At 27.9% G+C, this 12929-nt stretch overlaps 2 protein-coding genes across 6 annotated transcripts in view; one reads left to right on the top strand and one right to left on the bottom strand.

Annotated features, from left to right (window-relative positions):
• GCC88 (GRIP and coiled-coil domain containing 88 kDa) overlaps positions 1-5031 on the top strand; it is a 44770-nt gene extending 39739 nt beyond the window's left edge. Inside the window, exon 13 of the mRNA XM_075370390.1 lies at positions 140-5031. Within this exon, the coding sequence (XP_075226505.1) occupies positions 140-335 (196 nt within the window). The 3' untranslated portion in view covers positions 336-5031. The remainder of the gene's footprint in view (positions 1-139) is intronic.
• Positions 5032-9000: 3969 nt separating this feature from the next.
• Isha (Insulator su(Hw) mRNA adaptor) overlaps positions 9001-12929 on the bottom strand; it is a 113413-nt gene continuing 109484 nt past the window's right edge. For 4 of the 5 annotated variants that reach the window (XM_075371882.1, XM_075371881.1, XM_075371880.1 and 1 more), the window contains 2 exons: positions 12776-12841; positions 9001-10628 (listed from right to left, as the gene is read on the bottom strand). In XM_075371882.1, the coding sequence (XP_075227997.1) occupies positions 9670-10628; positions 12776-12841 (1025 nt within the window). In that variant the 3' untranslated portion in view covers positions 9001-9669. The remainder of the gene's footprint in view (positions 10629-12775; positions 12842-12929) is intronic. The other variant, XM_075371879.1, reaches the window with a different exon arrangement.

Genomic DNA, 12929 nt, shown 5'->3' on the forward strand with positions numbered 1-12929 from the left:
TTGTCAGCTCAGTTTACTATTGCTCCTGCAGAATTGTTACTTTTCTGTTCAAATTTTTTCTAAAATAGTTAATCTATGGCTTATTATTTATTTTATTGATCATTATTTTGTGGTTTACTAGGTTTTTTTTTTCATTTAGGTTGGAACGTTGTCAAACTCGTGAAGGTGCAAATTTGGAGTATTTAAAGAATGTAGTCCTTAGTTACCTTTTGACTAGTGATGAAAATAAAAAATCACATATGTTAAATGCGATTTCTGCTGTATTACAATTTAGTGATTCTGAAAAAATTAAGGTATCACATTCAACACATCATAAGGTTCATTCTATACATTAATTATAGTTTTTAAAAAAATATATTTGTATTATAAATTTATATAACTAGATTAGTTTTTAATTAAATTTGTATAATATTATGGTACTGTGATAATTATTGGTATCTAAAAACATTTTTATGGAGGGTGTAATAGTGTTTTTTGGAGGCATATTGTGGTATAAAGTGTTTTAATTAAGGTTGTAATCACTTATTAGTATGGAAATACATTCTTAAATAATTTTTTTATAACTTTAAAAATATGGTTTTTGAAACTCTTTTGAAATCAATTATAAATAATAATTTCCTACTAAATAATTTTCTGTAGAAAAAACTTATTGTGATATTGAATTTGAATAATAGGTTCCTCTAAATGCTGTCAGCATTTATCAGTGACCAATGACTTTCAATTGATGTAACTTGAAATTTATTATAATTTCACACATACATATTATATTTATATATATACATATAAATGAAACTAATATTTTTCTACTGTAGCTATTATTTTTTTACTCAATAAACATAGTATGACCTTTCAGATCTCTATACTGGGTGTTAACCATAACTTATTTGTATATTTTAGTTAAAAAAGGAAAAAAAATACTATTTTTTTTCTTTATATAGGCCAAGGCAAAGTGGTTATAAAACTGCAGTTAACCATGCACACTCCAAAGTAAAATAATTTATTTATGTTTGTGTATTCCCTCAGGGTCAGTATTTCAAATGCTAAAACATCTAGTAGGTTACTTATTCTCTGCAGTATTCATACAAGGAAAATTATTTTAATCCAATGTTTCTATATAGAATAATGATGGCAGCTGTAAATTTATATTTAAGTTTGGAGTAATGATGTAATTTGAACATTTTCTATATAATTTTAAGAGATTTAATTGTTTGATAATCGATGAAATTTGTAGCATGCGACATTTAACTTAAATTAATTTTTTACTCTGAACTGTAATTCAGAATAACAGATTTTTTTTATTTAACTGCTGAAATTTGAATGCTGCAAAGACAAATTCAAAAAACATTATTTGTAAGTAGAAGATTTAATTTCTTTAGCATTACTGTCTAGAATTGTACTGCAAGAATAATTTATTCAATTTTAATATACGTTATCCAAGATTAATGAATAAGAATAATTAATTTAAATAATTAATTGGTAATTCAGTCAATTTGCTTTTAACTATTTCTGTTAAAATAAATTAGAAAAGGTAAATCATTTTACAAATTGCCTATAAAAATGGACCCAAAAAATAATTAATTGTTTGGCCGATTATTTTAGAACATATGTTTGTGTTGATAAGTTACATTTAACCAATAAACTACATTTATTAGTACTATTATTTTAAACTGTTGAGTAATTTTTTTTGGTTTAAATATTGCACCTGTTGATGTGTAATACACATCAATATGTTACAATTAATTTTTCAAGAAATTGTGATGTGATTTTACAAAATATAGATTGAAAACTTAGTGAAGTAACATTTACTAATTGAATTTCAGATATGTTAAAATGGTTGAAAGAAATGAAAAAATGTTACAGTAAACTCCTTCCTACAAGTCGTTTCTCCACCTTGAAAATATTTAGTAAAGATTTTACAAATAACTGGTTTATAGTTACAAATGTTTCAGTCTATATGTTCTATCGTATAAAAAACAGATGACTACTTTATATAATCTTAAAAATTACTTTATCTTCCCTGTAAGCTATGGCTTCTTCAGATGTTTTTATTATATATTACATACACACGCATGTGATAAAAAAAATAATGAAAAATTTAATTTTTATTTTATTAAAAAGAAACTTTTTTTTATTTACTTTGCCCCCTTAGTGGTCCCCCAGATATACATTTATAGCGGCATTTCTTCCAATCCTCAAAACATTTTTTTGTATAGTTTTAAGTTCAATTAGTCTTTTATTCTTTATTTCATTTATTGTTGTTCTTTTAATGTTTACTTCAGTTAGAACAAGAAATTACCGCGTGCCATTTCTGGAGGAAGCAGGGTATAAGTATAGTGTTACCATGATGCAAAATCCAAAAATTGTTTGCCCATTTTCTTCAATTGCCTTGCGTAATAATGATATGCACGTGCTAAGTAATAATTCATAATGAATTACACTATGTAATAAAAAAAAATAGTGGGAAGAATCTTAGCACTCCAATAAACTTTGCGTTTTTTGATCTTGGTTCTTCAGGAAGCTTCCATTGAACAATTGAACCTTCATTTCAATAACTAACCATACATCCACATTTCATCATCTGCTATGACAGATTTGAGTAATCCTGAGTCATCAGGGATACAGGCTAACAATTGTTCTGCGATGTTGCTTTTGTTTAAAAGTCAACAGTTTTGGAAGAAATATTGTTGCTACTGGTTTCATACACAAAAGATCAGTCACGATTGTTTCACGCAAGCCGTAAGAAATTCCCTATCTCTTCAGTAACTTCTTTAATAGTGATTTGACAATTATTGATCATAATGTCCTTTGTTTTGTTTTTATCAGTTTTGGATCATCCAACCCTTTTCTGTCATACTCATGGCCTTCTTGAAACTGTTTATACCCCTCATAACATCCTTGTCAAAAGGCTTCTGTAATATCTTTACCACTTCACAGCAGTTCCATTTTGAATGAAATTCCTTTGTTCCATCATTTTCAAACAAAATTAACTGCCACAGGTAAAATACATCCTAATTACTCATTTGCCAGATTGAACTGTGTCTAATGTGGCAGCATAAACATTGTTATACATTATAGATAGTGCTGCCATTGCATGAGAAAAAGGTAAATTTTTCTTGAAAAGACAGTGAGTAAAAAAAAATTTAACATCTCATGTGTATTTATATAAATGTATAAAGTGCTTTCAGTGTAGGGAAACATGAGTCTTTCCTGTAATTTAGTAAAATTAAATATCTATTGCTACAAATGAGTTTGCTTGTGGAAATAATAATTTTACTGTTTTTGAATTAAATCAAAAATTTATTTTTAAACAAAGTGTTTAATTTTATTTATTCTACATATATATATAGGTATACTTCATATGGCTATATAAACATGAAAGGTTTAAAGCATTTTCCCTGTTGATACAGAGCGAACATTGTAATAAAAAAATATTCTTTGTTTGGTCATGTTTTGATTTGTGTAATTTGTACCTTGGTCACAAGGTACAAAGTTAGAAAAAATATAAAAACTTTGGGATGCGATAAAAATTTTAAAATGTTTCTGTTGATTACTATGAAACCAATCCAGAGTCAGTAAAACCAAGACCATTTAGTAAAAAGTTTTTGAACATATTTTTTAATTTATATTAGTAGTATTTATTTAGAAAACTGGTATTGAGCTATTGTAGTAAGAACTGGGTTTACCCAATAATATAAAGGTGTTTTTTTTTTCTTTTTTAAAAAAAGAAAGTCTGTATGGTTACTTTAGTAATACTCCCTTTAATGGAAAAAAATTTATTGAAGTTCAGCGTTTGTAAATTTTTTAATTATTTCATTTGATAACCAGTCAAAATTACATTTGGTGTGAAGATATCATCCAGAAGTAAGAAGTTACTATGCAAATTGACTGTGAAAGGACCAGTCTAAAATAACAGATCAAAATAATTACAGATTACTTATCTTTTAAACAATTAGAACTAATGCAGAATCTAATCTATTTACTCAGGCCTGTTTTACATGCGACCTGACAATTAATGGTGTACAATATATCTTGGAATTGTAAAGACAAATTAAAACTAGACACCTTCATAATTATAGTGCAATCAGCTTGTTAACACTTTTTATTAAAACATGTGTTTTAGTAAGCTTAATCAATAGTTGTAGAATATTTATTAAACATTTTCGAACGTTATCATTTATGGAAGTTATCAAAATTTGATAAACGAATCAGTCAGCAGACCATAATTGCAAATGATCAGCTCAATATGATTTATGACCTTAGTATACATCTATGTAACTGTACTTATGCTGCAGCAGTAATCAAATTGTTTAATTTTTTAACAGTAAAGTTCTTTTTAATTATTTATAATGGAATGTAATATATGACATTTTATATGAACAATGTATATATGACATTAACATACGATTGAAAAATTGTATTGCTTATTTATTATAGACTCCTTTTTTTAAATATAATTTTTTTTTATCAATAGATAACATTTTACTATTTCATTATTTAACACAGTTTCATTTCTGTAGTTTAGAAAATCTGTTTTACAAAATAGGAAAAGTTTAATAAATAGTATTAAGTAATAATATAGAATAACATAATTTCATCTCTTCAATGAATAATTTTCAACATTTCTTTTTTATTTTAATGTCATGTATGTCTTTTATAGTATCTATTATTTAATGTGACTATAATTTAAATTATAGATGTAGAGTTTTTAGTTAAGTGTTCTATCAACTATAGGTTATACTATACTGTTGTTGAAACTGATTTTTGGGACCTCTTAAAAAAGTTAGGGAAAATGATCAATGTATTGAAAGATAAATTGTCCTTTGTTGTAATGATTACTTATTGTCAGGTGTACAGTATTTTACACTTCACTTTGCTCGAGTGTAGGACAAAATATAAACCATTATGTTCACATATATACAATATGCTATTCTCTGTTGTTTTTTCTTTTCTTTTAATTGCTTATAATGCTTTTGTTTGTGTTGATATATCTGTGATTAAATATATGTATGATTTGTTGAAGTCATTGCAGTATATATATATGTTTTTTTTTCAAACTAAACTTTTTTATAAAAGTGTTAGCAGTTATGTTCAGCTGTCAACTAACTGTCTGATTATTGGTTACTTTCATCTATATCTTGTTTACACTGAATTTTGCTTAAGTTATTGTCACTAATTAATGGTTGACATTGGCGTGCAAGTCTTCAAAATGTGTGAAAACACATTGCTTTATGCATTGGGAAAGTTTGACATGTTTTTATCATGTGTTATCAATACAGTAATGCTGTGTGTAATACCTATATGTTGATAAAAAATATAAAAGAACAAACCCTGTCAACTTTCACATTTTGTTGATACATAATTAAATGAATTTTTAATTTTTTTTACATACAAAAATCTCATGTACAAATACAGCCATTACAATTTTGGCTATGATTATTTTTTAAACCTATGTCAGCTGAGCCTAGCCTATCGTCACAGCTACAAACCAAAAGTTAAATAACATTCTGTGTACAAAACATATGCAAACATCCCAATAACCAGCCATCAGTTGTACAAAACTGCTGACAATTTTTAGAAAAGAAGGTAGGCATTAGATTATAAATTATGAATTTCACCATTCACCTTGCAAGTCTTAACACAAAAATTCATATGCAAATATCATAAATAGCCGTCACACAATCAACTAATGAACATTGTAAAATCTTAAGATTGAATAGGTATCCTACAGTAACAGTTACCATTAGTAGTTAAACTGTAATTAACTCCAAACCTTTATTAAAGGTATCCATTTGCATCTATGCATAAAATTGCAGGTGATAAAAGAAAATTGTATTGTTTCCTCTGTAAATGCAAAGACTGATTTTTATTTTTTAAATTAAAATGAGTAAATAAATGTTTTCTTTTAGAAAACTTTTTTTACCTTCTATAATCACTTTTATCATGAATAAATGAACATGTATAATTTGCATATACACAACCTTAAAATTTAACACAAAAAGTTATAAGAGAAATTAAGGTGGCTGTGGATTATCCAAACTGGTGGAAAAGCTATTTTTGTCATTACTTTATACTATATTGGCAGTATATTAAAAAAAATATTACTCTTGATATGCAGAATAATACGTCGTAACATTCTGATACAACAAATTAATTTTGTCAGCTTATGAAAATGCAATACAAGCCCAAATTTATAGAAAGGTGGAATAGACAGACCAACCTTACTTTCTACAATCCTGGTAGAAACTGTGCTACAGAGTGGTAGTAGATATTAAGAAAAGTTACAGTAAAATATGAGCTCTGTAGGTACATGCAATTTTATATATAAAAACACCAAACTTTCATACATTAAGAAAAAATTATTAACAGGAAAACGTGTACTCATTTCCTACAATCCTGGTATTAGAAAGTGTGCCTAGTGTGGTAGTAGATATTAAAAATTATTTCTCGATTCAAAAAGGTACCACTACAATATGAGCTCTGTAGGTGTATGCAACTTATTATTAAACAAATCTTCATTCATTATCTATCTGTAGGTATATGCAACTTATTATTAAACAAATCTTCATTCATTAAAGAAATTTAACAGGAAAACATGATCTGACAAGAGGTAGCATGAACAAACTAATCTTGCTTTAATTTTTTACTATTCTGACCATCACCCAAACAAATAGAAATTTTTATTATCCTTGTAGCACATTCTAGGTTGTTGTATAAGACATTAACTTACTAGAAGAAAGGCAGTACCACCTCAACATCATTTCTTTGGTGTAATTCATTAAGATTCTCTATTACAAAACTTTACCACTTTATTAGGCAGTACCACCTCAACATCATTTCTTTGGTGTAATTCATTAAGATTCTCTATTACAAAACTTTACCACTTTAATGGTGGCATCACAGGCAACCTCTTCTGCCGTGGTTTTTCATTTCTATCTTAGAAATTACACAAAAGTGGCTGAAGTACATAAGAAAAAGATTGTAGTATCTGCTCAAAGTCAAACCAGTAATATTGAAAATTGGGTGTGCTTACACTCGAGAAATAGTAAAAATACCTAGTTATATAAATGTAATATGAAATCATGACCATGTCCAATCAAAATTACCTACACAACATTGTGGTACTACAAATCATACAGTTTGTAGTAATAATATAATACAATCTAACAGCATAATTGGTCCACGGTCTGACTTCTTACTATCCTGGTAAACATTAATTCTAGTAATTTTAAATTTACAGATAAGTGCTAATCTGATTCTTTGGTGTGATCATATGTAACTGAAAATTCTCTTACTCTTGTCTACTACATGTAGACTTATCTACTTCTCTTATCTTATATATAAGCTTGCTAAATAAACCTTAAACAAACCTTTGTTGTGGTGATCGATTCAATTTATTCAGGATCCTGTTACAGTAAAATAACTTTGTCAATGCATCTTTTTGAAGTTTTATATATATATGTGTGTGTGTGTGTGTGTGTGTATGTGTGTTTGAACATAAAAAACATGCTGGTGGAATTGAAGAATGAAGCAAAACAGATGAGTTCTTCTATCCTGAACAGCTGAAATAAAACTGTTACAATGTATTGGTGTAAAAATTTGTAAACGTCATCAGCAAAAATTCTACGATAAATTTTATTTGTTCTTATAATTACGATACACTACCAAATATGTAATACATAACTTTTTTCTTTTAACTCTGATAACTAAACCATCATTATGGTTTATTAACATTTTCCTTTATTTATTTTTATGCATACCTATGAATTTAATGCAATGAAGAGCTGTATATCAGCAAATAATATGACAATTGATATATGCAAGATAAAAATATATATTTACAACCAGGTAAAAAAAAATTAAAAATAAGAATAAAAATGATATGAATAAAATGAGAAGGGTAAAAATGCTCATTTAAAATAATACTTATAAAAAAGAAAAAAAAGATAAGTATACAAGGAAGGCTATAACAGTAATATTCAAGGCCAAATAAGCGATTTTTCTATATCTAACAAAGTACTAAGAAAAATCATATACCTAAGAAACTTGATGGTATATCATTAGACTTTTTAATACAGCGATATTTATATTCACTTGTTGAGTATTCACTAATAAGATAAGAACAAGTAATAAAATCAAAAAATGTAATGGAGAAACAAATTACTATTTAGTGTTTAAACAACTATATAATATATAATACGGCATGCATTAAAAATTTTATACAAGTAGAACATAATGCAGTTTTACTGTCCTCACAATTTCTTTCCATTATTTTCTTCATAAGTTACTCTGAAGACTCTAATCCTGCTGAAATAAGAAATCCACTACCACAAGAACAAACTTAACGAGTTCCTTCTGCATGAAGTATCCATTGACACCACAAGGATCCAAATTAAAAATTAATACTATCTAAAAAAATTATACAAATCTACAGTCCTGTAATGAATTAATAAACTGATTCATGGTTTAATATGAAAATATTTAAACACTAAACAACTTCATTTAACAAAATAAAAATTAATACATATTAAAAAATTTAATTAAAAAAATTCTTGATATATTTTAAATTGAAATACAGGATTAGACATCAACATTCATTAATTTCATCTGGAAGCAAGACTTTTTAAATGTTATGTATTTATACACTCAGAAAAATTTATTTCCTTGTGATGCCTATTTTTTTTTATATATATATATTTTTTTTTTGTCATAAAGACAGTATAAGCTATAATATTATTTATTATAATCAATACATGTACATATATATATATAAACAATATCATAATATTATATAAGAACCCTACACCGTACCTTGCACTTGACACTCAATTTGAGCGCAAGCGCGTGTTCAGTCCTTCCTCCGTAGCGCTGCTGCGTGAACACAGGAACCAACTTGACCCAAGCTACATACTTCATCAAATTTTGTGTAAAGTGATATAAAGATACCATATAAACATTTAAACTTGATAAAATATATTATAAATAAATAGAAAAATATACAAATTTATTAAAATATATAATATTTATATATATATAATAAATATATGTTAATTTTTTTTTTCTGTACAATAAACCAGAATAATAACGCTTTGCAATTAATTAATCAGTTAAATAAAACTATATAAAATGATATATTTATATTAAAGCACCACTGTATCAGAATAAATATAATATACAATTCTAATATTAATAATTACAATGTAAGAATAAATTATTTATAATAAAGTTTTTTTTTAAATAGTAATATCTCAAAACCGTATCAAGTATCACTTGGTCAAGTTTCTAATCTTTGGTAACCATATGCTGAAAATTCATTCACACACACACACCAAAGAATTAAAAATCCTGTGTTCACTTTTTAACTCACTAGGTAGCACTGGTCAAATACTCAATGTATAGAATGACAAAATATAATAACTAAAAGAAAAAAACAAGACTAGAACTGGCGCAAGTTCCAATGTTATTATCAACTTGTTATTTTAAGAACTGAATAACACTATGTTTTTCATCAAGACGGTATTATAAAGGTTATTAATGCATGAAAACTAAATTTATGTGCTGAATACTTTTTTAGAAGTCAAAAATAAAATGTTCAAAACTAAGACATTTTATTTGTTTTTACAAGAATTTATTTAAAAAAAAGAAGAAAGAACATTAACTACATTAATTGTATCATTCAGTTTCTGAAGGCTGTTCTGATAAACTCAATGACGATGATACTGGATTTTCATTGTTTTCTAATGTAACAGGTTCTAGCTCTACATTAACATTTTGAGGTGGAACATCACTAATGGACGAATCACCGAGTACATTGCTACTTTCAGTTTCAGTCATATTTGTAAAAATATTATCACACACTGATGGTGGAACTATATTGTTTTCTGATGGTAAAGGATCTGCTATAACATCAGAAATATTATTATTAACTGCTGGATTATTGTTAGTAATCATATCTAATAATGTATCATTACTCAAATCAGATGAACCACAAGCATCCACTGTTGCAGGTTCTGCTACATTAGGAGGTACAACAGGAACTTCTGCTGGGACTTCTTGTCGTAATATATCTTCACTTCCACTTTGTGGTGCAGATTCTGCTGGTGTTAAATCCATTTCTGACTGATCTCCTTCCCCTGAAATTGATGAATCTGTTGGCACTACAGATTCTGCTGATGATTCTGTAGATGTAAAATGATCTGCTTCAGGTGGTTTGAATTCATGTAATGTGTCAGTTAATGACGGTGGAGGATTATCGGATACAGAAATCTTGATGGGCTCAGAAAATTCCCCCTGACTTGTTACTTCCATAGCTTCCTGACCAAGAGTATCTATTGATGGTGTATTTGTCTCATCTGATGATACATCTACTGATGGCTTTTCAGCACTTTGCTGCTGATTTTGTTGATCACCAGTGTCTTCAGGTGGTGGTGATGCACTGCTCCACCTTGAACCTCTACGATCAGTACGCCCTTGGAACCTCCCTCGCATAGGACCTCGAGTTATAAGACCACCACGCGGTCTCTGAGGGCTGAATTCTTCTGGAGATACGTCAGGTGGTGGGAATCCTCTAGGAGGTGGAAAACCAGGAACACCTCGCTGTGGTGGCACACCTTGTCCCTCGTCCCAAATTCCTAAAACATTTAAGGACATATAATAAATAAATAGCACATAAGTAAATAAATATGATAAATAATTCAGTGATGAAATATATTAAGATCCAATGACAAAAATTTTACGCATAATTTACTCACAATAAATTTAAAGTGCCTTTCTAAGTGATGAGCATTATTACTTTAGATATAATAAAAAAACCGATTAAAAATTTCTTTGAATGCATAATTCCTGGGAGAAATTTTAAACGGTAAATATGGAAAGTTATAGATATAATCCAAGAGGGGAAATATCAAATGATTCAAGACCAATGTGCTGAAAAAAATTAATTTAAGAAAGTTCAGACACACAACAAATATTCCCTGGACAGAGATGAATATAAATTAAAAATGGAGTGAAAATGCAAAACCAACCAACTGGTTTGGTGGTTTAGATATTCTGGCTTCTATATCAGTTATACCAACAACTAACTACTGTTGGTTGTTGTAACTACTTATGCAAGTAGTTTTTTGAATTTCAGTTCTTTAAAGTAGCAAATGATTTTATAAAATTAATTACCAAATTTTAATGTCTGAAACACAATCATAATACAGTATACAAATCTAAATTAATTAAACGAAATGAATTTAAGCCAGTATTAATTACATTGATCTGGAATTAGATCAGAGTTTTTGTATTTTTTTAAAAGTAATTTAGATGTCAGTGCATGGAAAAAACTTGCTTAATAGGATTATATTAAATTTTGAGTTAACAGGACGACCTATATTTACCCAGAAGGTTCCTCAGCTATGAATTTGGCTTTTTCTGTGACCCTAAAAAATCTCATCCAAGAATTTTACGTTTGATTTGGGTTTATTGTATCATAAATGTCAGATTTTATTCATCTGCAAGACACAGAAAATAATTACCCTTATTTACACTATTTTTTGTAGCTTCAAGAAATTTTTCTTTTTGTACAGTGGGCAACTTATAAAAACAAAATTTTTATAACTTATAGTTATAAAAACAAAAACTTTGATGTGGACATCAGATTACTTACTTGTATGCCTATTAAATTACATATACATATTTTTTTTTACAATCAAAGATTAATAATTATAATCCAAAAAAAATTGGATTTTGGGCTTTTGGTACAGTCAGTTGCAATCAAAAGGGAAGGTGCACAACTACATGTTACAACAGTCTTACATCCAAAATTTCAACATTCTATGGTTAATTGTTTTTGAGTTATGCGAGATACATATGTATGTGTATATACAGACGTCATGCCAAAACTAAAATGGATATTTTTACATTGAAATCTGAAAACAGAAATTTTTCACGATCACAATAGTTCCTTTACTTCGTACAAGGAAGTAAAAAGGTTTTTGTAAAGTTATGAGTTTTTTACTGCTAGAATTAAATTGTTGCTACTAATTGATAAAGTCATCACCACTCAAACGGGGGATCAAGTCACTCCCTCTTTCTCTATCTCTCATGTTTAAATTTCATCCTTCAATATTCTAATGCACAACATTTTCGGTACCCACCTATATACAATCAATAGAAATTTTTCCCGTATAGTCTGTAAATATACTCTGTAAATATAAAGTAAATATAGTCTGTAAATAGAAATTTCCATGGTAAAAACACAGAATGAATAAATTTCAAGAAAATTTACTTTAAGTTCAGTTTATTTACTTAAGTTTAATTTACTTCAGTTCATTCTTCATATTTTAATGTTGACAGTTAAACTGATTGTAAAACTAGACTTATTCATTAATGCATGCCCATAACTTTCAACAGCAAACAATAGACTGTTCATAAAATGGTCAGCAGTTGTATAATAAAAAGTTGAAGCTATTTTGCACGCATCATCTGATTCACTATTTCTAATTGCTTTTTATTGGCAAGCATCCCTCACTTTAGACTTTTCAGTACTGAGGGGCTTCTGCTATATGACGAACTTCCCTTTCTTGATAACTTCCCATAGGTATGATACATACCATATTCATGATATGTATCATGAATAAGGGAAGTTATCAAATTCCCTTTCAAATTTGAAAGGGAATTTGATAACTTCCCTTTCAAATTTTTTCTTACTTTTACTATAGCAAAATGCAAAAAAATAAATAAAAACCTCAACTGAAATAAAATATTCATCAAAATAATTTTTTTTTTAACTAACCTGGTCTGGGTCCTCGCAAACCAATAGGGCCAGGACCTGCAGGACCTCTAGGAGAAAACATAGGACCTGAAAAAGAAGAAAATTAATGTAAAAAGTAAATAACCTTTAAAAAATCAGGTCTTTATTGAAGCAAAACAAAGTAACCAATCAACAT

The sequence above is a fragment of the Lycorma delicatula genome, chromosome 7 (assembly GCF_047948215.1).
Source record: "Lycorma delicatula isolate Av1 chromosome 7, ASM4794821v1, whole genome shotgun sequence".
NCBI classification, from domain to species: Eukaryota; Metazoa; Arthropoda; class Insecta; order Hemiptera; family Fulgoridae; genus Lycorma; species Lycorma delicatula.